Raw genomic sequence first — 22,009 nt, 5'->3', positions numbered from 1 at the left:
AGTGCCCATTCAGAATTTACTCAGCACCTACTTCTCAACAGTGCCAGATCCTGTGCAAGGTGCTAAGGAGACACTGGCGACAAAGAATTAAGTCCCTACCCTCAAGACCTTTATTCTAGGGGAGAAACAAGCAATAAGTAAGGATAACACAAATAAATACACAAGGTGGTCTGGGAAGCAGTCTCTGAGATTAACATCTGAGCAGAAACCCAGATGAAGAGAGAAAACAAATCTTACAAATCCTTGAAGGAAGAATGCCAAGTGGGTCCCATAGTTTTAACTGTCTTTAAAAAATAAGCACAGTTGCAGGGTGTCTGGGTGGCTCAGTTGGTTGGGCATCTGACTCTTGATTTCAGCTCAGGTCATGATCTCAGGGTTGTGAGATCAAGCCCTGTGTCGGGCTCCACGCTCAGCGCGGAGCTTGCTTGAGATTCTCTCTCCCCCTCTGTTCCTCCTCCCACGTGTGCTCTCTCTCTAAAATAAATAAAATGAACAAATCTTAAAAAAAAGCAAAGTTGCGGGGCACCTGGGTGGCTCAGTCAGTTGAGTGTCTGCCTTCGGCTCGGGTCATGATCCCAGGGTCCTGGGATTGAGCCCTGCATCGGGCTCCCTGTTCAGTGGAAAGCCTGTTTTTCCCTCTGCCTGCAACTTCCCCTGCTTGTGCTCTCTCTCTCTGTCAAATAAATAAATATTTAAACAAACAAACAAAAAAAGCAAAGTTGCAATTCTACTTCTAGGTATGTACCCCCAAAATAAAAAGTTGTTCCAACCAAAACGTGCACACCAATGTTCATGGCAGTGCTATTCCCAATAGCCAAAAGGCGGAAACAACCCAAGTGCCCAGCAACATATGGATGGAGAAACAAAATGGAATATTATATTATAAATATATTATAATAATGTACTGGGGGCCTGGCTGGTTCAGTTGGTACAGCATGCAGCTCTTGATGTCAGAGTTGTGAGCTCGAGCCCCACGCTGGGTGTAGAGATTACTAAAAAATTAAAAAGAAAAAAGAAATGAAGTACTGACATATGCCACATAACAGACAATTCTTGAAAACACGATGCTAACTGATAAAAAGTCAGATATAAAAGGCCATGTTATATGATTTCATTTACATGAACTATCTGGAATAAGAAAATCCATGGAAACAGAAAGCAGATTAGTGGTTGCCAGGGACTGTTGCTGGGGAGGGTGGGAGGAGGATGGGGAGTGACTGCTTAATGGGTACACATGGGGCTTCCTTTTGGGGTAATGAAAATGTTCTGGAACTAGACAGTACTGATGGTTGCACAACATGTACATGTACCAAATGTCACTGAAATGTACACTTTAAAGTGGTTAAAGTGTCAATTTTTTTTTTTAAGATTTTATTTATTTATTTGAGAGAGAGAGAACAAGAGACAGAGAGCACGAGAGGGAAGAGGATCAGAGGGAGAAGCAGACTTCCTGCCAAGCAGGGAGCCCAATGCGGGACTCGATCCCAGGACTCCAGGATCATGACCTGAGCCGAAGGCAGTCGCTTAACGAATAAGCCACCCAGGCGCCCCCAATTTTTTTTTTAAAAGATTTTATTTATTTATTTGAGAGAGAGAGAATGAGAGAGAGCACATGAGAGGGGGGAGGGTCAGAGGGAGAAGCAGACTCCCCGCCGAGCAGGGAGCCCGATGCGGGACTCGATCCCAGGACTCCAGGATCACGACCTGAGCGGAAGGCAGTCGCTTAACCAACTGAGCCACCCAGGCGCCCTAAAATGTCAAATTTTTATGTTAGGTGTATTTTGCCACAATAAAAGATAATACATTTAAAAAAAAAAAAGCAAGGCTGAACTTCTCTCTTCCTAAACCTAAGGGCCATATGCAATGCTTTTTTTGCTCACTTCCTATTCATGCCCAATACCCATTTTTTATTGCATTATGGATGTTAAAAAATTAATCCGGAAATTCTTTGCATATTAAGTAAATTAATTCCCCACCTTAATAAAAACCAGAGTTTACGGAATTTTCCTTTTTTTTTTTTTAAAAGATTTTATTTATTTGAGACAGAGAGAATGAGAGGGAGGAGGGTCAGAGGGAGAAGCAGACTCCCTGCCGAGCAGGGAGTCCAATGCGGGACTCGATCCCGGGACTTCAGGATCATGACCTGAGCCGAAGGCAGTCGCTTAACCAACTGAGCCACCCAAGCGCCCTGGAATTTTCCATTTTTACAGAGATCTGAATAAGCACCCGTTAACTGTAAATGGAATTTTTTTTTTTTTGAAGATTTTCTTTAAAGATTTTATTTATTTGAGAGAGAGAGAGGTAGCCGGAGAGAGCAAGAGCAGGGAGGAGAGGGAGAAGCAGGTTTGCTGCGAGGAGGGAGCCCGACATGGGGCTCTATCCCAGGATCCTGAGATCACAATCTGAGCCGAAGGCTGACGCCCAACCGACTGAGCCACTCAGGCACCAACCCCCCCCCCTTTTAAAATGATTTTATTTACGTTTTTATTTGAGAGAGAGCAAGAGAGATCACAGATAGAGAGGAAGAGAGAGAAGCAGACTCACTGTTGAGCAGAGCTGGATGCGGGGCTCAATCCCAGGATCCTGAGATCATGACCTGAGCTGAAGGCAGACGGTTTAACTGACTGAGCCACCCAGGTGCCACTGTAAATGGAATTCTGTCCAGAGTAATGAAATTTCAGAACTGAAAAGGCCTGAAAAGTCATCTGGTTCAACTTTGTTCTGACTTAAGAATCTTCTAACTCTACAGTATATTTTGCCAACTACTCAGCTCTGACTTTGACAAAGCACAGAAAGAGAGTATTTAGCCTTTTTTGAAAACCTACTTTGAAGTAGGTTAGTCTGGGGTGATAAACGTAAGGGGGGGAAATGCCACTCAAACTAGGCAACTGAAGAAGAGTTTACAAACGGGACTACTGACAGAAAGTGTGGGCAGGTTAAAGGAATCCAAGAAATACTGTGGGACTAGCAACACAGAATCTCCTGCAGGCACATAGAAACAGTAGCGTGGAGCTGCAAGGGAGGTCTTTGATCCCACTTCTCGTGGCTATAGATCCCATGAGTTATTATAAAATTATGTTCTTCTTCCACCCTCTATTCTGTGGCTTGATGGCCTTCGTTACAAGTTCTACTTCAATATATAAAATAAAATTGGTTCTATCAACACCTCAACCTTAAGAACCTGAAGAAAAGTAACCTAAGTAGCATGAATCCACAGGACAAGAATCTGATGGAGGAAAACCATTATCCAAACACTCCTTGTAGGGGCGCCTGGGTGGCTCAGTCGTTAAGCTTCTGCCTTCGGCTCAGGTCATGATCCCGGGGTCCTGGGATCGAGCCCCACATTGGGCGGGCTCCCTGCTCAGCGGGACGCCTGCTTCTCCCTCTCCCACTCCCCCTGCTTGTGCTCCCTCTCTCGCTGTGTCTCTGTCAAATAAATAAATAAAATCTTTAAAAAAAACCCACAACAACACTCCTTGGAGCACTTACCTGGCATTGGGACCCAAATATAACTCCAAGAGGCTGGCGTTCTAGTTGGGGAAGACAGATCAAAGATATACCTTGGGTGCTACCACATGGGGAAGAAGAAACTGTTAGAGGGCCTTACATGGTCTGAGGAAGCGGAGTTTCTAGATAGAGATATTAGCAAAGAATGAAGTCTAGGGATTGGACCCAGGAAAATAAGGTAGTGATAAGGAAATGAGCAGGAAACAAGAGGGGAAATATATGGGAGAGGGAAAAAGACACTCATTGGCACTCACCTTATCTTATAAAATGGATCACTTTATCAACTTTACCAGATACAGCCATTCATTAAGAACAGTTAGGGAGGGGTGCCTGGGTGGCTCAGTCGTTAAGCGTCTCAGCTCAGGTCATGATCCTGGGATCCTGGGATTGAGCCCTGCATCGGGCTCCCTGCTCAGCGGGAAGCCTGCTTCTCCCTCTCCCACTCCCCCGGCTTGTGTTCCCTCTCTCACTGTGTCTCTCTCTATCAGATAAATAAATAAAATATTAAAAAAAAAAAAAAAGAATAGTTCAAGGAAAGGTCCTTCAGAAAGAAAACTAAAAATGGGAAATCTGCAGCAAGGAAAAGCACTATGAATGTTCCACTTGTGCCTCTTTTGCAGGGTTTCCCCTAGGTCTTAAGACTTGTTTACCTGCTTTTCTCATTCTGTCAGGACATCTTTTGCAGTAGGGACATGTTCATCACTTAATGTTCCCAACAGCATTTCAAACATAATCTGTATGAAGTGGAATCCATCATCTCCGACTGTCCCTTCATTATGGTAACAGTGCGCAATCCTTCCAGTCCCTGGGCACAGATCTGTCACCTTTCCACACACCTGTGGCCAGAGGTCAGCTTGGCGCTTTACCATCACCCTGTCATACCTCTTTCTTGCCTTTTTCACTCCTGAGCACAGCTGAATCCCTCGGTACCTCCTCATCTCATTAGTACCCTCACCTCTATTTTACCCTCATACTTTTAGAATAACCTTCCTGAAATCCGATGGTTCTTTCCTACTTAGAACTGTAAAAATAGTATCTTAGAAAGATAATTGTGTACAAATAAAGTTAACATCCCTCAGCATAGCATTCCCCGCTATACTTTTTTGTTCATCGCCTCTAAAGCTGGTACACATATCCAACCCTCTGGTCACACCAAGCTACTGCATATTCTTAGAAGTTGCCTTTTGTTCCACTGGTGTCTTTGCTTCTGTGGTTCCTTCTCCTTGATTTTCCTTTCTCTCAATCCTCTAACACTTGATATCTCCTCCCCAGCATTTATCACTTTCTTTTTGCCCCACACGATGTTCTCATCTTGTCTACCATGCCCTAAGCCCCTCGAGGGCAGGTTGTTGTATCCTCAAAACCTGCTTATATCAATTGCTATACAGTTCACTCAAATATCTGTACCGGGATCATTTCCCACACACCATAGCCCCGCACCATGCCCTGCTCAGAAAAGGTAGTAATTATTTGAATGAGTGGATGATGCTCCACGCTCACCTCCCCCACCCTTCTGTCCAATGTAGAGAGAAAAAAAATACTTGTTGCATTTAATTGCTTGGACAAGAAAGACGGGATATGGCAAAATTCTTCATATATCCTGAAAGGCCACGTCTTAAAAGCATGTTCTAGGTCGTTCCAGCTGTAAAATCTTGACCCAGCCTCAGAGCAATCCCATCTGAGTTCTCTCCTTTTGAAGTTGGATGCCACCGAACTCCCACAGGAGCCTCATCTAGAGGACCGCAGCATGTGACAGGGACAATGCTCCTTGCTCACTTCGGAGGCCAGGGGGCGGGGGCGAGACCTCCAGAGCCGCCCAGCGGCGTTCGGACCAGCAAGTGCCACCTCGTCCTTTCCCCAGCGTTGTACAGTTTACAACGTGCCATCGCGCTGGTCTCCTCCTAACAACGTCGTGAGGCAGAAATTCTCACCTCCCTAAAGCAACAGAAGATCGGAGGAGAGATGGAGAGGAGAAGAGGCGTGGCAACGGGCTGTGGCGGGGAAGGCGGGTGCAGGTCCGGAGCCCGAGCAGGACTTCGTTCCCGGCTCAGCCCTGACTGGCCGGGGGCCGCGGGGTGGGGGCGCAGAGGACGCGAGGGCCCTCCCGCTCTCACACTGCCGCATGCTGAGGCGCTGCGAGGAGGCGCGGTGTGAGGCCCCGGCCCCGGCAGCCCAGTCCCGCTCCCTCGGCGGCCCCACAGCAGCCCGCGCGCCCACCCCCTCGGCCGCTCTGCCGGAAGTCCCGCCTGCGCCCACCGCGGCCACCCCCCCCCCCCCATTGGGCCCAGCGCCGGGGTCTCGCCGCGGGTTGGCCGCCCAGCGGCGTGAGCCCTAGGAGGCCACTGTGAGCCCCGTGTGGGGGACCCGCTGGAGACCCGCGGGAGACCCGCTCAGACGCGGCGTTGGCGCAGGAGACAGGGCGGGGAGCGCCGAGGCGGCCGGCGGGACTTCCGCCACGGGACCCGGAAGGGGCCGCGCCGCCGCTGGTGGGAGTTGTAGTCCGGCCGTGGTTGGGGGGGCCCGCGGCTCATGCGCGGTGCACCGAGGCTTGTTTCACATCTGTAACAACAGGTGAATTGGGCTTTTTATTCTCCCCTTTCGTGTCCTCTTGAGGAGCTTGCCGCGGCCGGGGGTGGTCGGCGCGAGGAGGGGCCCGGGTCCGACCGCCGGCTTGGCGGAGAGTGGGGCGGAGAAGCGGGCGGGCCCGAGGAGCAGGCCGGGCATCCTAGGCCTGCCCGCGAAGCCGGCCCGGCCGAGCCGTGGGCAGCCAGGCCTCGGCCTGCCGTTGCCATGGAGCCTGGGCGGGGGCGGGGGCCAGGCCGGTCCGCCGGGGCGGGCCTGGTAGCCAGGGGCTCCGCGGGGACCGCGGGAGAGGCCGCTTCATTGGCGCAACGACGCCTCCGCCTCAGGGGATGCTCGGTTCCCCGAGGCAGGGCCTGGAGGAAGCCCCCGGAGTGCCCCGGGACCTTTGTCTGTCCCCCGTGCCGCCTGGACCGTTCGTCCAAAGGGAGGCCTGGTGCATTCTGGCCCCCCTGGTTTGCCCCTTTTTGCACCGACCTTGTCACTGGGGGAGGCCAAGGGGTGAGGTGTTCTTTGTTTGCTGGTGGTGACTTGCCCCATTTCGCAGGGGAAGACCTAATGCATGTTGGGTCCTTTGTTTGCAGTGAACTGGAGTCCCAGGGGTCCTCAGAACCCCCAGGCCCGGAGTATGGCGTCAGCATGCTGTCTAGCTAGTCCTCGTGTAGCAACATTGGTCGCCTTAATTGTGATGTTGCAAGACAGAGATTGTCCCACTTTGCAACCCCAATCCACAGGGCTTGCCATACACTGTAGCAGGTGGACTGCAGATGGCCAGGTGCACTCTCAAACTGTTTTTGGTTGCAACTTACTGGCCAAAGGGAAAGGAGACAATATCTGATGGTTTCCCTTGCAGTTTCTTTGAAAGCAATGAAACCCCTGTCATTGTGGGTCTTGACTATATCTCACAATTTACACTTAAATCTTGGAGTGTTGGAGTTTCCAGGAGGGGGGCCTCTTTTCCTGATGGAGTTTATGATAGTGCTCTTTATTTGTAGAGCTGTTTAAGATGCAGGAGATACATCCTTTGCTGCATTTTTTTTTTTTAAACCTGTGTAGGTTGTTGTTTTACCTCCAAAAGATATTTATTCTCCAAGTGTTTTAAATTATGTAGCCATGGTCCGAAGTTTATCAGTTGGATCCATCTTGCCCCTTTCAACCTTTGTATCACTATAAAATATTATTTCCAGGAATGAACCATGGGACACCTAGGCAACAGCATAGTATCATGGAAATAAGAAAGATAGTGTAATATAAGCATGGAAAGCTTTGGAGTCCAGTACCTAACTGCAGACTTCCATTCTGTCCTGAGTCAGCTATGGGGTCTTGGACAAGTTGTGTAACTTTCTCTGGGAAAATCTGCCTCAATTTCCTTCTCTGGGAAATATAATTTCAACCTCCCTGGTTAGTTGCATAGATTAAGTGCTATAAAGTCTATGGAAGTACTTTGTGAACTATAAAAATGGCATTCAACATTTGGTTGTTACTTTCCTAATCTGGAGGAGCTTCTTTATCTACCTTAGATAGGGTCATATTAGAGTCGTTATGGGATTAGAACTCAGAACTGAAGCCAGTTTTGCTCTGGGCTTGGAGAAAATGCTTTCAGGGCTACAAGCCCCTCTTTACCATGACATCTCTTTCTTGGTATCTTACAGGTGTCGGTGTAGGGCAGCTCACAATTGGATGGGTCGTGAGTCTGTCGTGGCGGGTCCTGAAGTGAGGCCGGCGTGTCCGGTGTGTGCTTCATGCCATTAACAAAACTTGTCCTTGTTGTTAGAGTTAGTAAATGGATATCAGTGGTCTGCAACAACTTTATTTTCCCTGTGGGGCCTGTCACTTTAGTGACCCAGCTTTGTATTTTCTAGGAGGAGGCCCAGCCTCGTGATGAGGAATAGCAAGGAGAGAATTCAGCTCCAGTTCAAAAGCCTACAAAATCTGAGACTGTCACTGCTCGTGTAAGGTAAGTTGATTTAGCCATGCACACAGAACAGTGGCGGACCTCATGCTTAGCCACGCTGCAAAGCAAAGGCACGTATTAAATCCATTTGTGGCTGTCTTGGAAGAAGGGTATGATTTTTAATTAGTCATTATGGAATCTCTCTGTCCTTGAATCATCCCATAGTGACTCTACCTGGACTTAAGTGGTGTTTCATTATGCAAGAACTCTTGACATAATATCATTTTACTTATCTTTGAATTATTTAAGAGAAACACTGAATCATAAAAGTTTCCAACATAATTATATTTCATGGAACTCAGCTTTCTTTTCAATCTCTATGAAATGTTCTAGAGCTCAGTGAAATATCTAAAACATCCTATCTTGAATATCATACATATCTTTTAGACTGATACAGGAAAAGATAGTGTATGTGAGCCTTGGAGAGGGTCGGGGACTTTTTAAAAGCAGAGCAGTCTGTTTACAAGCAAATTAATTTACTCTTTCTTAGCAAGAAAGTATTGTCTCTCAAATAATAATCACTTAGATGGTTTAGATTTTTTTTTTTTAAGATTTTATTTATTTATTTGACAGAGAGAGACACAGCGAGAGAGGGAACACAAGCAGGGGTAGGGGGAGAGGGAGAATCAGGCTCCCCGCAGAGCAGGGAGCCTGATGTGGGACTTGATCCCAGGACCCTGGGATCATGACCTGAGCCAAAGGCAGACGCTTAACCGACTGAGCCACCCAGGCGCCCCAGATGGTTTAGATTTTATAGTATTCAGTTTTTCTTTAAGATTAGAATCTCAAATTATACCCTTTTTAAAAAAATTTGGAAAGAAGGAATCTATAGAATATAACTTCTTAAAGTGAATTGTATCATTGTTGATATTGTATTGAAGTTTTCCCTCTGAGCTACCATATCCTATTGGCTGAAATTTCTGGCATCCCTGGGGGAGAGGAGGCCATCAGGGCAGACCTGCTATAGACCTGAAAGATTCGGCCCCAGGTCACCCCTCTACCTCCATCTCCCCGCCATTTGAGAATTAGACAGAAAAGCAGTCAGGAGCAGGAGTATAGGCCCTATTAGACTCCTTGTAATATTGGACATTATCCTGGTTTGCTAAAACATTGTGTAGATGTTTTTGTTTTTTAATTTTTTAAAAAGATTTTGTTTATTTATTTGAGAGAGAGCATGAGCAGGAGGAGGGGCAGAAGGAAAGGGAGGAGCAGATACCCCACTGAGCAGGGAGCCCGACGTGGGGCTCGATCCCAGGACCCTGAGATCATGACCTGAGCCGAAGACAGATGCTTAACCGACTGAGCCACCCGGGCGCCCCACAGTGTGTAAATGTTTTTAAACTGAGGCCACATAAGGTTACTGCACCAACACAGGAGTACTACTACATTCTTAAAAACATCTATAAGTGAGTCTGAGTGGTTTTTTTTTTTAAACAAAATCATTAAGCCAGAGGTGTTACTTATCTCTGTGTGTGTGTATGTTTTAAGGTTCTAGGTATACTCCTCAGTTAAATGAACAAAATGTACCAAAACTTTTTGTCCAACAGTTGAACTTTAACTTAATATTTGTTATTTAATGGACTCCACTGTGAAAAGCTTTTTATTTTGAATTACAATACAGTTACTCTTTTTTTTTTTTTTAAAGATTTTATTTATTTATTTGAGAGAGAGAGAATGAGAGACAGAGAGCACGAGAGGGAGGAGGGTCAGAGGGAGAAGCAGACTCCCCGCCGAGCGGGGAGCCCGATGCGGGACTCGATCCTGGGACTCCAGGATCACGACCCGAGCCGAAGGCAGTCGCCCAACCGACTGAGCCACCCAGGCGCCCCAGTTACTCTTTGATACTGCCGTCAGGTCCCATCTCTAGGGGCTTGACTGGGTTTTGTGAAAGCCCCGTAAACTAGTTTGTCCATAGGGTAATCATCAGTCCCGCTTGCTGCTGCCACATGAGAAAAGGGGCCCATTTAGAATTTCCTTTCTTCCCAGAAGTCCCAGGAAAATTGCAAGTATTGTGATGAGGTGGAAATATGTCTCTCCGGACAAAATGTATTTCGTTCTGTTGAGCAGGGTTCAGGGAGTTTAGGACAGAAAAAAGAAGAAAGCTCTCAATGAGAAAGAAACAAAGCCCTGTAATAAAGCCATAGTTGGCCCTTCCATCCTTACGACTGGGAGCAGCAGTTGGGGCTCATTAGTGAAAAGCTTCATTTTTCTCGCCTTCTGGACAGCGCTGTCTGTGTTATTGAAGTCTTCTCTGTGGGATCCTGGACCAAGAATAGTAACCATTGCCTCTCGACCCTCCTTTTTAGGATTCCAGCCTTCCCTCCTGGCCAGAAATGTTCAGCCTGGACTCATTCAGAAAAGGTAAGAACGGAGCTGTGCTTGTGACCTCATGCCCTCCCTCCGTGTGATGGGCAGCTGTGAGAGCTGCGGAGATCCCTTACCATTGTGGAGCCCTTAGACCCCTTCTTTGCATGACTTACCAGAGTCCTTTCTCTGCCTTCCGCTTGCACGGTGCTTACGACCTGGGGCTGACTCCTTGGCCGAGTCCCTCTGTTTGTTTGCTGCCCCTCCCCCTGAATATCCTCTCACATGTACTCGCTGCTCATTAGATTCCCATCTGTTTTTCTAAGTCAGTGTTTTACACCATTTCCTCCATGAACCATTGCTGATTCTATCAGCCAAGGCAGTCTCTCCCCTCTCTCTGATTTTCCTCAGCACCGTGTCTGGACTTTCTTGCGCTTAGTCTGTTCTGAACTAATCGTCGTATCTCTAGACTAGAAGCTCCCTGAAGCCAGGGCTCCTTTATCATCTGTGACACCTGGCACAGCCTTCTGCACGGGGTAGGCCTCAGCAAACGCTGGGGAAGGTGGATTGAGTCATTGCTATATTAGTGGTCATAGAAACTGTGGCAAGTTTTGGAACCCGTGCTCTCCGGCAGCTGGGGTCAGAGGATTGTGTCAGCAATGGCAGAATTGAGCCATGGCTGGGCTGTAGGGTAGCATTCATTCCTGCTTACACGGAGTGCTATAGCTGGGGAAGCCTTCAAGGACCACATTCCAGAGGGCTTTGCGTATCTTAGGGGCATGACTTTCCTCCTCTAAGGGACCAGTGAGTAGCAGGCCTGTTACCTGTGTTGATGCTGACTGTGAGACTCCTTTCTGAGCATATTTTACAAATCAGTGAGAACCATAATAGACCTTCCATGACCGCTGATTTAAAAGGTCCTTCCCTGGGGGCCTCGGGCTGGCTCAGTCAGTAGAGCATGTGACTCTTGATCTCAGGGTGGTGAGTTTGAGCCCCATGTTGGGTTCCCCACAGGGTATGGAGCCTACCAAAAAAAAAAGAAAAAAGGTCTTCCTGCCCATGGTGTCTCCTCCCCCACTTATGTTCCTAGAGGCCTGGAAAACCTTGGCTGAGTGGTGTCCTGTTGAATGGGGTCAGAAGGAGGGCTGGATGTACCAGGGCACTCAGAACAGCCTCTTCCTGCCTCCTTATTTGTTTGTTTGTTTTTTAAAGATTTTATTTATTTGACAGAGAGAGAGGAGAGAGCAGAAGCAGGGGAGAGAAGCAGAGGGAGAGGGAGAAGCAGGCTCCCCGCTGAGCAGGGAGCCCGATGTGGGGCTCGATCCCAGGACCCTGTGATCATGACCTGAGCTGAAGGCAGACGCTTAACTGATTGAGCCACTCAGGCGCCCCCTCCTTGTTTGTTTTTAGCCACTCCGACTGTTTTCATAGTGCATGAAGAAATTAATCTCTATCGTCCTGGTTTCATTGGTTAACTGACTGGAAATATTGGGTTTGAGATTAGTGCAAACAGCATATTTTGAGCTGAAAATTAAGTACACTTTGTGTTTACTTATTAATCAGTGGGCTTTGTTGTCCACCCACTTGTGAAAGTTGGATGAAAATAGGTTCTCTCATGGTGGGAGTGTCTGAATGAACGGCACTGATTTTGTAAAGAGATGGAGAGCCCAGTAAAAATCATAATCCTCCTTTTTTCTGTGTTATTTCACTCCCACGTGATAGGGAGATGGTACCAGGGGAGAGAGTTGTGGCAAAATTCCTTTAGAGCATTTGTGATTTTCTTTCTAGGCTGGGGATTGATTTGTTCGAGAGGCTTTTCGTCAGGGGTGATGTTGTTAGCATTCAGTTTCATGGGAGTCAACATAGCCTCACTGTGCAAAAATTCTGAAGCCAGATGCCTGGTTCACATCATACTCCTGCACCCTTGCTGGCCAAGGCTGGAGGCAGGTGATTGGGCCTCTGTGCCTTCATTTCCTCATGATGTAAGTAGGTCGGACCTTAGTATCTGCCTTACAGGGTTGTTCTAAGGATCAGATGAGTTAATACATATAAAGAGCTTAGAACAGGGCCTGACACCTGGTAAATTCACAATCTGTGGTATTAAGTAGCTTCAGGACATAATAATCAGACATAGTCTGATTTGGGGCCTTGCTTTCCACACAGGTAAGTGTTATATTCTTACCAACAACCATCTTATGCTTGAAGGTCTCAGGGAAAATCGTTAATCAGAAAGAATTTACTGCCTTGAATACTTTCCTTCAGGCAAACCTACCTTTTCTTTTCTGACTATAAGGCTGAATGCCCTTTCCTGTCTTCTGAATGCTAGTATCACTTGTGGTTTGCACCATGACCTCAGCAATTGGTCATGTGTGGCCTTGTGACATTTTTATTGTCCTATAGGACTGTTCTTTATCTCTTATCTAGTTTTTATGTTTCTTTGCTCCTCATGATGAGATTATGAGCTCCCTAAGGTGTCATGAATCCTGAGGGGAAATGTCACATGGTGTCAAGCTTGAGTCAGACTCTCTGGGGTTCATATCTCATCCCCATTAACACGAGCAAGGTATTAACTTACCTGATCCCGTTCCCCAGCCCCTATATTCAGAGGTATAACGAAGATTAGAGATGATATAGGAAAAGCACTTGGCTGTGGTCTGTCTCCAGCCCTTAGTCTTGAATCGGCAGGCCCTTGCTAAGTGTGAGTAGATGGAGCTCTCTGGGGTGCATCCCTGCAGCTGGTGTTTTGCCAGAGAGTGACAGCCTGGCCTTAGCGTGCGGTGTGCTATGCGGCTGCGCGAGTGAGCACCTGTGTGGGAGACACTGGTGTGGGGACAGCTCCGTGTCAGAGATGCTTTCTTGCACTCCGGCGCTTAGAGTCTCGGTGGGGCGGGCCACTGGATGCTTCTGAAGGTACGAGCTAGAGCAGTTCCCTGCAGCTTTGTGGACCGTGGCCCGCTGGGTCTGTGGCTGCCATCTTTCTCTTACGTGATTCAGCGGAGCAGCCCGCCCCGCCCAACTAGCACGCTCGTGTGCCTGGTAAGTGGCCTGTTACTGCCTTTGCTGGCTTCTTAACACAAGTTTCTTGTCTCTCGGAGGTAATGCCGTCAGGATCAGGCCAAAGAGAGCAAGCTGAGTCTTCTACAGTCAGCACAAAACTTGGAAAAACACTAGATCAACAGCAAGAATGTGCCATTTTCCTCCAGCTCCATGGTCAGAAGAGGGCTCACTTCTCCCCCTCCCAGTTACTGAAAATGCTTAAGGAAACAGATAATCATCAAATCATTTCTTTCTTTTTTTTTTTTTTAAAGATCTATTTATTTATTTATTTATTTGGCAGACAGAGACACAGTGAGAGAGGGAACACAAGCAGGGGGAGTGGGAGAGGGAGAGGCAGGCTTCCCGCCGAGCAGGGAGACCGATGCAGGGCTCGATCCCAGGACCCCAGATGCTTAATGACTGAGCCACCAGGTGCCCCAAATCATTTATTTCTTTTTTTTTCAATCCAGCATCCCTAGTTATGAATGAGAGCCCTTCTCAAACAGGACTGGCGAGGTTGAGCTGGTCATTTTCCACCTTAGTTTCAAGATAAACCTTGATCCTAGGCACTTTGTTCCAGAAGACCCTACAGGCATTTCTGCCGTAACACTGGACGCGTTTTCTGCAGAATCACACACCTCTCATATCATAAGAGGGCTCGTGGGAGAAACAGAGCCGAGGCGGTACAGCGCAGCTAGATGGCCCGAGTGTGCCGACGGCAGTCGCTGTCGCCTGGGAGGATGCTGTGGACAGCCGAGACTGGCGGCGCAGTGTAATGCTAAAAATGTGCAGGACGTGTTCCCACGGGCACAGAGCTGGCAGTGCCGAGGCCGCGCGGGGGGCAGGGGGGCTCTGAGCCCGTGGGGCTGCCAAGAAGGTACGCGTGCAGCTGGTAGTGTGGGGGAGGAGGACCTCGCTGCAGGGACTGCGCGATATATATATGTACGTATACATATATATAAAAGGGTCTTTTATTTTCTTGTTGAAAATTATAGTTCTATCTTTGCTGTTTCAGTTCCCTTGCTTTAGAAAAATCACATTTGACCTGAGGGTTCTCATGTTTTACTGATATCATTTCCTCATGTACCAATTACATATGAGCCAATTTGCATTATGGAAATGGACATGATGGTAGCAGAACAGAATGTTGCTCAAGTGTGTCGTGTGGGTGGGTGTCTCTCCCTGTTCCTCTCCTGCCCCGTTTATCATATTGAAACCAGTGGGGCAAAGAGAGCAGAGAGCTCACGTACCTTCCCCCCCCAGACCCAGTGATTCGGTGATGTCTTCACCACATAGGTGGTGTTCAACATGTGAACCTTACTTCCTTGTACAATCCCACCTCCCCGTGCAAAAGTGATGTTCATGCATATCAAAGTTTTGGAACTTCTTAAAAACATACTTTATGGGTCACTGATAAGTAGTATTTAGTCTCCAAATGAATGGAAGTATTTGGAATGGCAAACCATTGACTTTTATGGAGAGAGAAGGCTGGTCTTGGCTTAGGAAGGACCCCAACAGTCAGTTGGTCCTTTTCTTGCCCATTTCTTAGAGGGACAGAGTAATTTGAGACCTGGTCGCTAAAATGGCCATCTGGGAACCAAGAGCAGATCCAGGGATAGCTACCATAAGCAGAAGACAGACAAGGGGATTTACACGGTACCATGGTTTTCCAGTTTTCAACTGTTTTCTTGTTTGATCCTCACCACTCACGACTATAGAGAAGGAAGTGGGATGGGTGTTTGACTCCCCCAAGGTGGCTCAGGGAACAGGGATAGTTTGAGGGCTGTTTTGAGAGTCAGGAAGGGATCTCTACAAATTTGTTGCGTATCCCATCTATGTAAGACAATTGCCTTCTTTCTGTGTGGGATTTGTGGGACTGTTTCTCAGAGCCGGTGACTGGCTGCACGTACCACCCGGCAGCCCTGCTGCCCAGAGCTCCTCCCAGACACTCTGGGGTGAGTCAGGCCAGGGGTCTGTAACTGAGGTGTGAGAACATGCCACCTTGATGCCCTCTCTCTTTCCCCAGATCGGGCCCAGCACAGGCAGCGTCAGTGCAAACTTCCCCCACCCCGCCTTCCACCCATGTGTGTCAACCCTGCCCCTGGAGGGACCATCTCTCGAGGTAAGGGAGGAGCCTTGCCTCCAGCATCAGCTTGGTCCAGGGTCTGTGGGGAGGCGGGTGGCAGTGGGAGCCTGGGTGCCAGGGTCACGGTCCTCTGGAAAGCAAGAGAGGAGGAGTGGGGCTGGCGGAGCTGTTGGAACCCTCAGGGAGAGATCATTTGGAAAGGTCTGGGTTATTTTATGAGCCTTGGCCCCCTGGCTTAGACCTCGTGGTCTCCTCGGGCTTCCTCGTGTGACCAGGCGTACAGCCTAGGCTCAGTCTGGGTGTTCAGCACCAGCACCAGAATCTGCAGGGCTTAGATCTTCTAGGCGGTCCCTGGCTCAGGCGGTTCAGAAAGCACAGGGTGCCTGTAGCAGGCCAGAACTGAGAACCCTCGCCCATGCCCCGTGTCTTCCAGCTTGGAGGCTCTGGGGATGCCTGGCAGATCCCCTCCTCACCTCCCCCTCCCCCCCCCCAGCTCCTCAAAGCACTTTACTGACATTAAAATCTGTCTCTCAGTCCATTTGGCAGGGTAGGCTCTCCTTTTGATTGGGGAGGATGTCAGAGCACCCGGACAGGTGATCGCTCCCCTCAGGTTCCACTGGTACCCAGGGATGGGGCCAGTAATGGGACCCAGGGAAGCATCGCTGCCTGGGAGTGTCTCCGCTCCTCCCTCAGACTTAGATCTTTTCCAGGTCCGCTAAGACCAGTGCTCCTGGTGGCTTCTTGTTTGTCCTCCGACAGCCGCCCCTCTTGCCCCGTTGGCTGTCTGTTCACACCCCGATGCCAGTTGCCTAGCGGAAGAACACTATTTTAGGTCATAGAGTCTTTGCCTCATGTGGAGACAGCATGTCCACTTTAGGTTCTGTCTGTAAAGTGCTTTGAAGGTCAAGAGTTCAGGAAGGGTCGGGGAGCACAGAGCACCTCAGTTTCTGCAGCCCACGCTGCTGCCCTGGTCCCACACCGTGTCCACATGCAATGCCTTCCTGCTGCAGTGGCCCCGACTCCAGACAGCAGCATGGAAAGAGAGACTTCCAGCCCCTCTGACCATTTGACTTAGGTGTTAAAGAAATGCCACCCCCTACCGTTGCCAAAACAAGAGTTGATTGCCCTTTTTTTTTTCTTTCTTAAAATGCCCTGTAACTCGAAAAGGCTGAACGTTAACATTTCCAACATGGCAGGTGAGTGGCTCTGAGAGTGTCAGATGTGCTTTGGCTAAGCTTAAAGATGGTTAGGTGGGATGAACCAGGCAGCACGACTAGGTAGTGCCTCCTTGAGCACATGCAGGGGAGAAGGCTGCTGTACTTGGGGGGGGCAGCTGCTCCTGGTGGGGGACAGTCCCCGCACTGTCTTCCCTGGAGGAGCTCAGGGCCCCCCCCGCCCCCCGCCCCGAGCCTGATTGTCTCCTCACAGCTGCGCCTCCAGGAGGCATCCATGGGTGTATGCATCTTTGCCTCCTCTCTCTCTCTCTCTCTCTCAACCTAAAAAGGGTTCTTGCCTCCATTTCTTCATCCCAGAAGCAACAGACCTTTTAGTGCACACATGACTGTTGGGCCTTTCTGCCATGCTTTCTGATTCCCTAGTGACTTCACCGGTGCCTCTGCCTTTAGAAGGAAGTGTGTATGGCAGAAACAGTCTCTCTGGTGTTCAGATAGGAAGACAGCGCTCACAAAATGGTGGCCACTTGAATAGGTTACAGTGCCTATCAGAGTCAGATTTGGAATTGGAACAAACTCTCACCTCCTTTGCCAGTCTCCCCCCACTCTACCGCCAGCCTCTTAACAAGGCCTCCTTGGTAAAGGGTGAGGAAATTCAGAGCCTCTTCTGTCGATCTTTCCCACCCACCCTGATCTGAGACCTAGAGCACCGGAAAGCAATGTGGAATAACAGCCCTTCTGGCAGGATCCTTCCTAGGACTAGTCCCTCCTGTCCATTCCCTCATGCACATGTGTCCCCTCTTCTTGGTATGGTGGTTTACCTCAAGGGACCCTGTGGCTTTACGGATGTGGACAGAAAAGCCCTGAGGATGCATAGAGCGGTCAGGGTGGCCACCTGGCTCCTGCAGATCCCTTTGCCTTTCTCGTTGCCAGCCAAGGGGACCATGTCTTGCCATTTTGACCATCCACAAAATCTAACTGTGGTTGAAGACACTGACAGAATGTTGACTGAGATGCTCCCTCTCACTACCCCCACCCCCAGAAATTCTCCAGTCTCCCCCAAGTCTAGACTATCTTGGGCTTCCTCTTGTTCCTTTCTCCTGGGACCTCTAAAGTTTAGGGTCCTAAAACATCCTCTTGTGTATTCAGCGGATCCTTCACACTTTAATTCCACACTCCCTGATGTTGTTGTTTAGCACATTTAGTACCAGATGTTGTGCTTGATTGAGAAATGAATGGAGAGATCCCTGAGCCAGTAAAACATTTCTTTTTTTTTTTTTTCCCAAAAGTTTCTTCCTTTTCACAAAGGAGTCAACTTTCTCTCCCCAAAGAATGGAGAGTGGAGGAGAAGTCTTTAATATTGGTGGAAAGGAAGAGGGCATACCTGAGCCCTTCTAACTTTCTTCAAAATTCTCTTAAGGCAGGAGTCGGCAAACTTTCTTTCTTTAAGGGTCACAAAATACATATTCTAGGCTTTCTGGGCCATATGGTTTCTTTTGCAGCTCCTTCACTGTGCCATTGCAGTGTGAAAGCAGTGATAGATAATACACAAACAATGAGCAGAGCTGTGTTCCAATAAAACTTTATTTATAAAAACTGGCAGTGGGTGGATTTGGTCTGCAGGCTGTAGTTTGGCAACCCCTGCTCTGGACCAATGGGGAGAAGATCACAAAACCAGAAAGTTTTTAAGATCCAGTGTAAGAGATGCCCTCATTTTATAAGAGGCAGTGAGGTTTGTGGAAGTGAAATAGTTGCTCAAGGTGATACCAACTGTTAGAGCCCAAGTGCAGTAAATGAAATAGGAAAGGGGGTCAAGGAGCTCCCTGAGAATCAACTAGTTGGTTGGCATCACATGATGCTTTTTTTAAACATAAAATTTCAGACATCTGTTCGAAATACATTTAATAAAATAGAGAAAATAATATGGTGAACCCCAAGCACTTATCACCCTGCTTGACCAGTTAACAACTCGTGGTCAGTCTTGATTTGTGTCTTTCCCTCCACTTTGGCCCCTTTGGGAGCAGATCCAAAAAATCAGAGCATTCCGACCTTAGCCTAAGTGGCTGTCGAACAGAGTGCTATACTGAGGACTTGCTGGAGCACCATGATGGGCCCAGGCCCTGCTTTCCAGGGGGGTGAGGGGGTGGGGGGCTTTCTGTCTTGGCTTTTGTCTCCTTCAGCTTTCAGACACCACCATTTTCAAAATTTGGCCTCAGCCCCTAATGCCATTATCAGGCTTGGTAAGCTTCTAGATTCTTTTGAGGGAACTTGGGCTGCTAACAGTCCTTGAAAACTACCCTGAAGCTGGGTGGATGCTTTGGCTTTTGGCCAGTTAGAGTGACACTTGGCCAAAGTCAAAGCCATGGTGAAATCACATTATGCCCCAAGGGTCTCACCATCCCAAGGTGGATGATCTGGATAAGGGCGTTTGATACAGATGGTGGTGTCCCCTTGGGAGGTCACATCACTGCTGCCAAGGTCACCTTCCCTTTTGCCCCTTTCCTGCTAAAAGCCCACTGAGGAGGGAATAGAGGAGGGGGGTTGAAGCTGCCCCATCCTGCCCTGCGTCTGTTGTCTCAGACCTCAGTGCAGGGGCTTCTCTAACAAAGCACTCTGTAGAGCCGCCTTCCAGACATTCCCAGTTTATCCTGACCCCAGTTGTACCAAATGAGATCAAGTATGTCCTCATTTTCCCAACTGATGAAACTGCCCAAGGTTCACAGCTGGCAAGTGACAGAGCTTGGACTAAGCCCAAGTATTAGGACTCATAGGCTATGTTCTTGCCATAGGCCAGCAGTTCTGAGTGAGGTCCCAGACCAGCAGTCTCATTATCATCTGGGAACTTGTTAAAAATGCAGATTCCTGGGCTCCACTCCAGACCTAATGAGTAAGAAACTTGGGGGTGGCTCCCAGCAATGTTTTCACAAGCTCTCCAGGAGTCTTCAGAGTCAGATCTAGAATTACAAAACAAACATACAAACAAAACCCTCCCTCCCAGTGTATCCCCAGCTGCACTGCCAACCTCTAACCAAGCCCCTTGCTGTCGCTGCCCCAACATGCAGACTCTGTTAAGCCCAGCTGAGCCAAATTTCCGTTCCTCAATGCCATACGAGGCAGAAGGGGAGCGAGCCTGGCTAGAACCCAGGCATAGTAGTTTGGAAATAGAATCCCATTTGGCTTTCAAACAAGTAAGGAGCAGCAGCTTCAGATTCACACTGCTGGACCAGCTCAGTTCTTGGGCACGTTACCCAAGTCTGGTATTTTTCAACTTTGACTCCAGCCCTGGAATTAAAAGTGGTCTGCTTATGTTCAGGAGGTCTTGCCTGTCCCAGATCCAGATTCTTCATCAGGTTTACTTTGTAAGCCATGAAATGAGATGGGGGTGCCCTGGTTTAGTGGTTATCCTCCCTCTTCCGTCCGGAGTGCAAGCCAATTTGCCAGGGCACGTGAGAGGTATTTATGAGCAATGGGTGGGACCTAGAGGGAACCTGGAGTTCATCTCCTTGGATGGACGTTGATTGAGCTAAGGCCTGAACTTTTCCCAAAAAGTCCCTTTCCGTCTTCTTGCCCCCGATTCAGACGACGGATCTGTGGGTTTGGCTTTGCCGGGGCAGTGAATTCAGCTGGGTGCCAGCCGTGCCAGGCTGCCCGCCAGGTGACGAGCCCAGGACGCGGGAGGCCCCTGCCGAGGAACCCGGGCGCTGGGACCGCCTCGGCTGGCGCCTGTCCCCGGTCCTCCCGGCCGCCAGGGGGCGCGCGGGCCGCTGCTCCCGCCCTCCCGCCCTCCCCTTCCCGGCTCCGGGCCCGCGGGCGTCGGCGGGAGCGCGATGGCGGCCGCCAGGAGGCTCATGGCGCTGGCTGCCGGCGTCTCTCCGCGCCTGCGACCGCCGGGCCCCCGCGCTAGCGGGCGACAGGGACGCTCGCGCGGCCTCTCGTCAGGCTGCGCCCACCCCGATCGCACAGAGGAGGCCGCCGAGGCAGGGGTAGCCCCTAGCGGCCCCGGGGAAGGCGACGGACGCATGGTGAACGGTGAGGGTCGGGGCGGCCACGCCGCGACGTCCGTGGCTGCCGGGGCTGGCAGAGCTGGGGGCGCGGGCCGGGGCCGGGCCTGGCGGGCCGGGGCCCCTCTCCGCTAGTGGCCGAGACCGCCGGCCGCTGGCGGGCCGCAGCGCTGCTGTTGTAAAGCTCAGTGTGGCACAGGCCCAAATGGACCCCGGGCGCGGAGGTTCGGGGACCGGAGCGCCTGCACCAGGCAAGAATAGGTGAGAGGCACGGGACCTCGAGGGCGTGGGGGCAACAGGAAAACATCCACCTGCTGCCCGAGTGGGTGGTCAAGGGTTAGAGCATCAAGGGTAAGCACGCCCTCACCAGCGTGGGAAAAGAGCCCAAACTACGCTTGGTACTTGAGGATTTGAGGTCGAGACAGAGTGATTCCCAGCCTTGTGTCTCCTGAATAGCGCGGGGAATGAGACTGGTGAGAGCATCCCTGCCTATCAACGACGGATAGGGAGCCAGCCTCCTCCGTTCCTGTAGGGGGGACCAGTGCACATCTGTTGTGCCTGGGGGTCTAGTGGGCTCCTTACTTTGGGTCCCTCTGTGGGAAGCCCTTTGAGTCTACTTAAGTACCACTCTTAACTGCTTGAATCTCAGTTGCTTTGTAAGTTCTTTAGAGGGAGACAGAGTCAGGCAGAATCCTCCTTCTTGGCCAGTTGACACAGTCATCTGCTCCAGGGAAACAGTCTCAACCCAGGATTCGGGTTACGTCAGGACTCCTGTGGGGAGCTTCGTCAAAATAGAGGCTTCCCCAACATCACCACCATTCTTAAGTGCCTGTTGGGGGTCAGGGTGGCCATTGTGGTGAAAAATCTCCCTGGGCGATTTATGACTGATGCGTACAGGGGCCTGTGTACAAAGTTTTTCTTTTTTCTTTCTTTTTTTTTTTTTTTTTAAAGATTTTATTTATTTATCTGAGACAGAGAATGAGAGAGACAGAGAGCACATGAGACGGGGGAGGGTCAGAGGGAGAAGCAGACTCCCCGCCGAGCAGGGAGCCCGATGCGGGACTCGATCCCGGGACTCCAGGATCATGACCTGAGCCGAAGGCAGTCGCTTAACCAACTGAGCCACCCAGGCGCCCCAAAGTTTTTCTTTTTGGAGCTGGTTTAAAGCCAAATACAACACCGGAGACTGTGGGTGGAGAATGAAAAGGTTTCCCCATCTCCTCTGCCAGTCTCTGACCCTGCATCTCTTGAAGGGCCACTTTGGTGCTTTGGGGCCCTTACTTCTGTTTTTAGCTGCTCCCAGCAGGCTTCTCCAAGGCCTGGCTGAGCCTTGGGTCTGGCACAAGCTGCCTCTAGTTGGACATCTCAC

General features: G+C 49.6%; 1 protein-coding gene across 7 annotated transcripts in view; it reads left to right on the top strand.

The window, feature by feature from the left end:
• The first annotated feature begins 5,999 nt into the window (after window positions 1-5,999).
• The window catches only part of DHX30 (DExH-box helicase 30), a 29,170-nt gene continuing 13,160 nt past the window's right edge, over window positions 6,000-22,009 (top strand). For 2 of the 7 annotated variants that reach the window (XM_034998413.1, XM_034998417.1), the window contains exons 1-4: window positions 6,000-6,078; window positions 7,950-8,044; window positions 10,348-10,402; window positions 15,408-15,503. In XM_034998413.1, the coding sequence (XP_034854304.1) occupies window positions 10,375-10,402; window positions 15,408-15,503 (124 nt within the window). In that variant the 5' untranslated portion in view covers window positions 6,000-6,078; window positions 7,950-8,044; window positions 10,348-10,374. The other 5 variants (XM_034998419.1, XM_034998414.1, XM_034998416.1 and 2 more) reach the window with 5 other exon arrangements.

Source organism: Mirounga leonina, unplaced genomic scaffold, assembly GCF_011800145.1.
Source record: "Mirounga leonina isolate KUSES-001 unplaced genomic scaffold, KU_Mleo_1.0 Mir_94, whole genome shotgun sequence".
Taxonomy (NCBI): Eukaryota; Metazoa; Chordata; class Mammalia; order Carnivora; family Phocidae; genus Mirounga; species Mirounga leonina.
The sequence above is the reverse complement of the archived record's forward strand: the minus strand, read 5'-3'. Positions and strand labels throughout refer to the sequence as shown.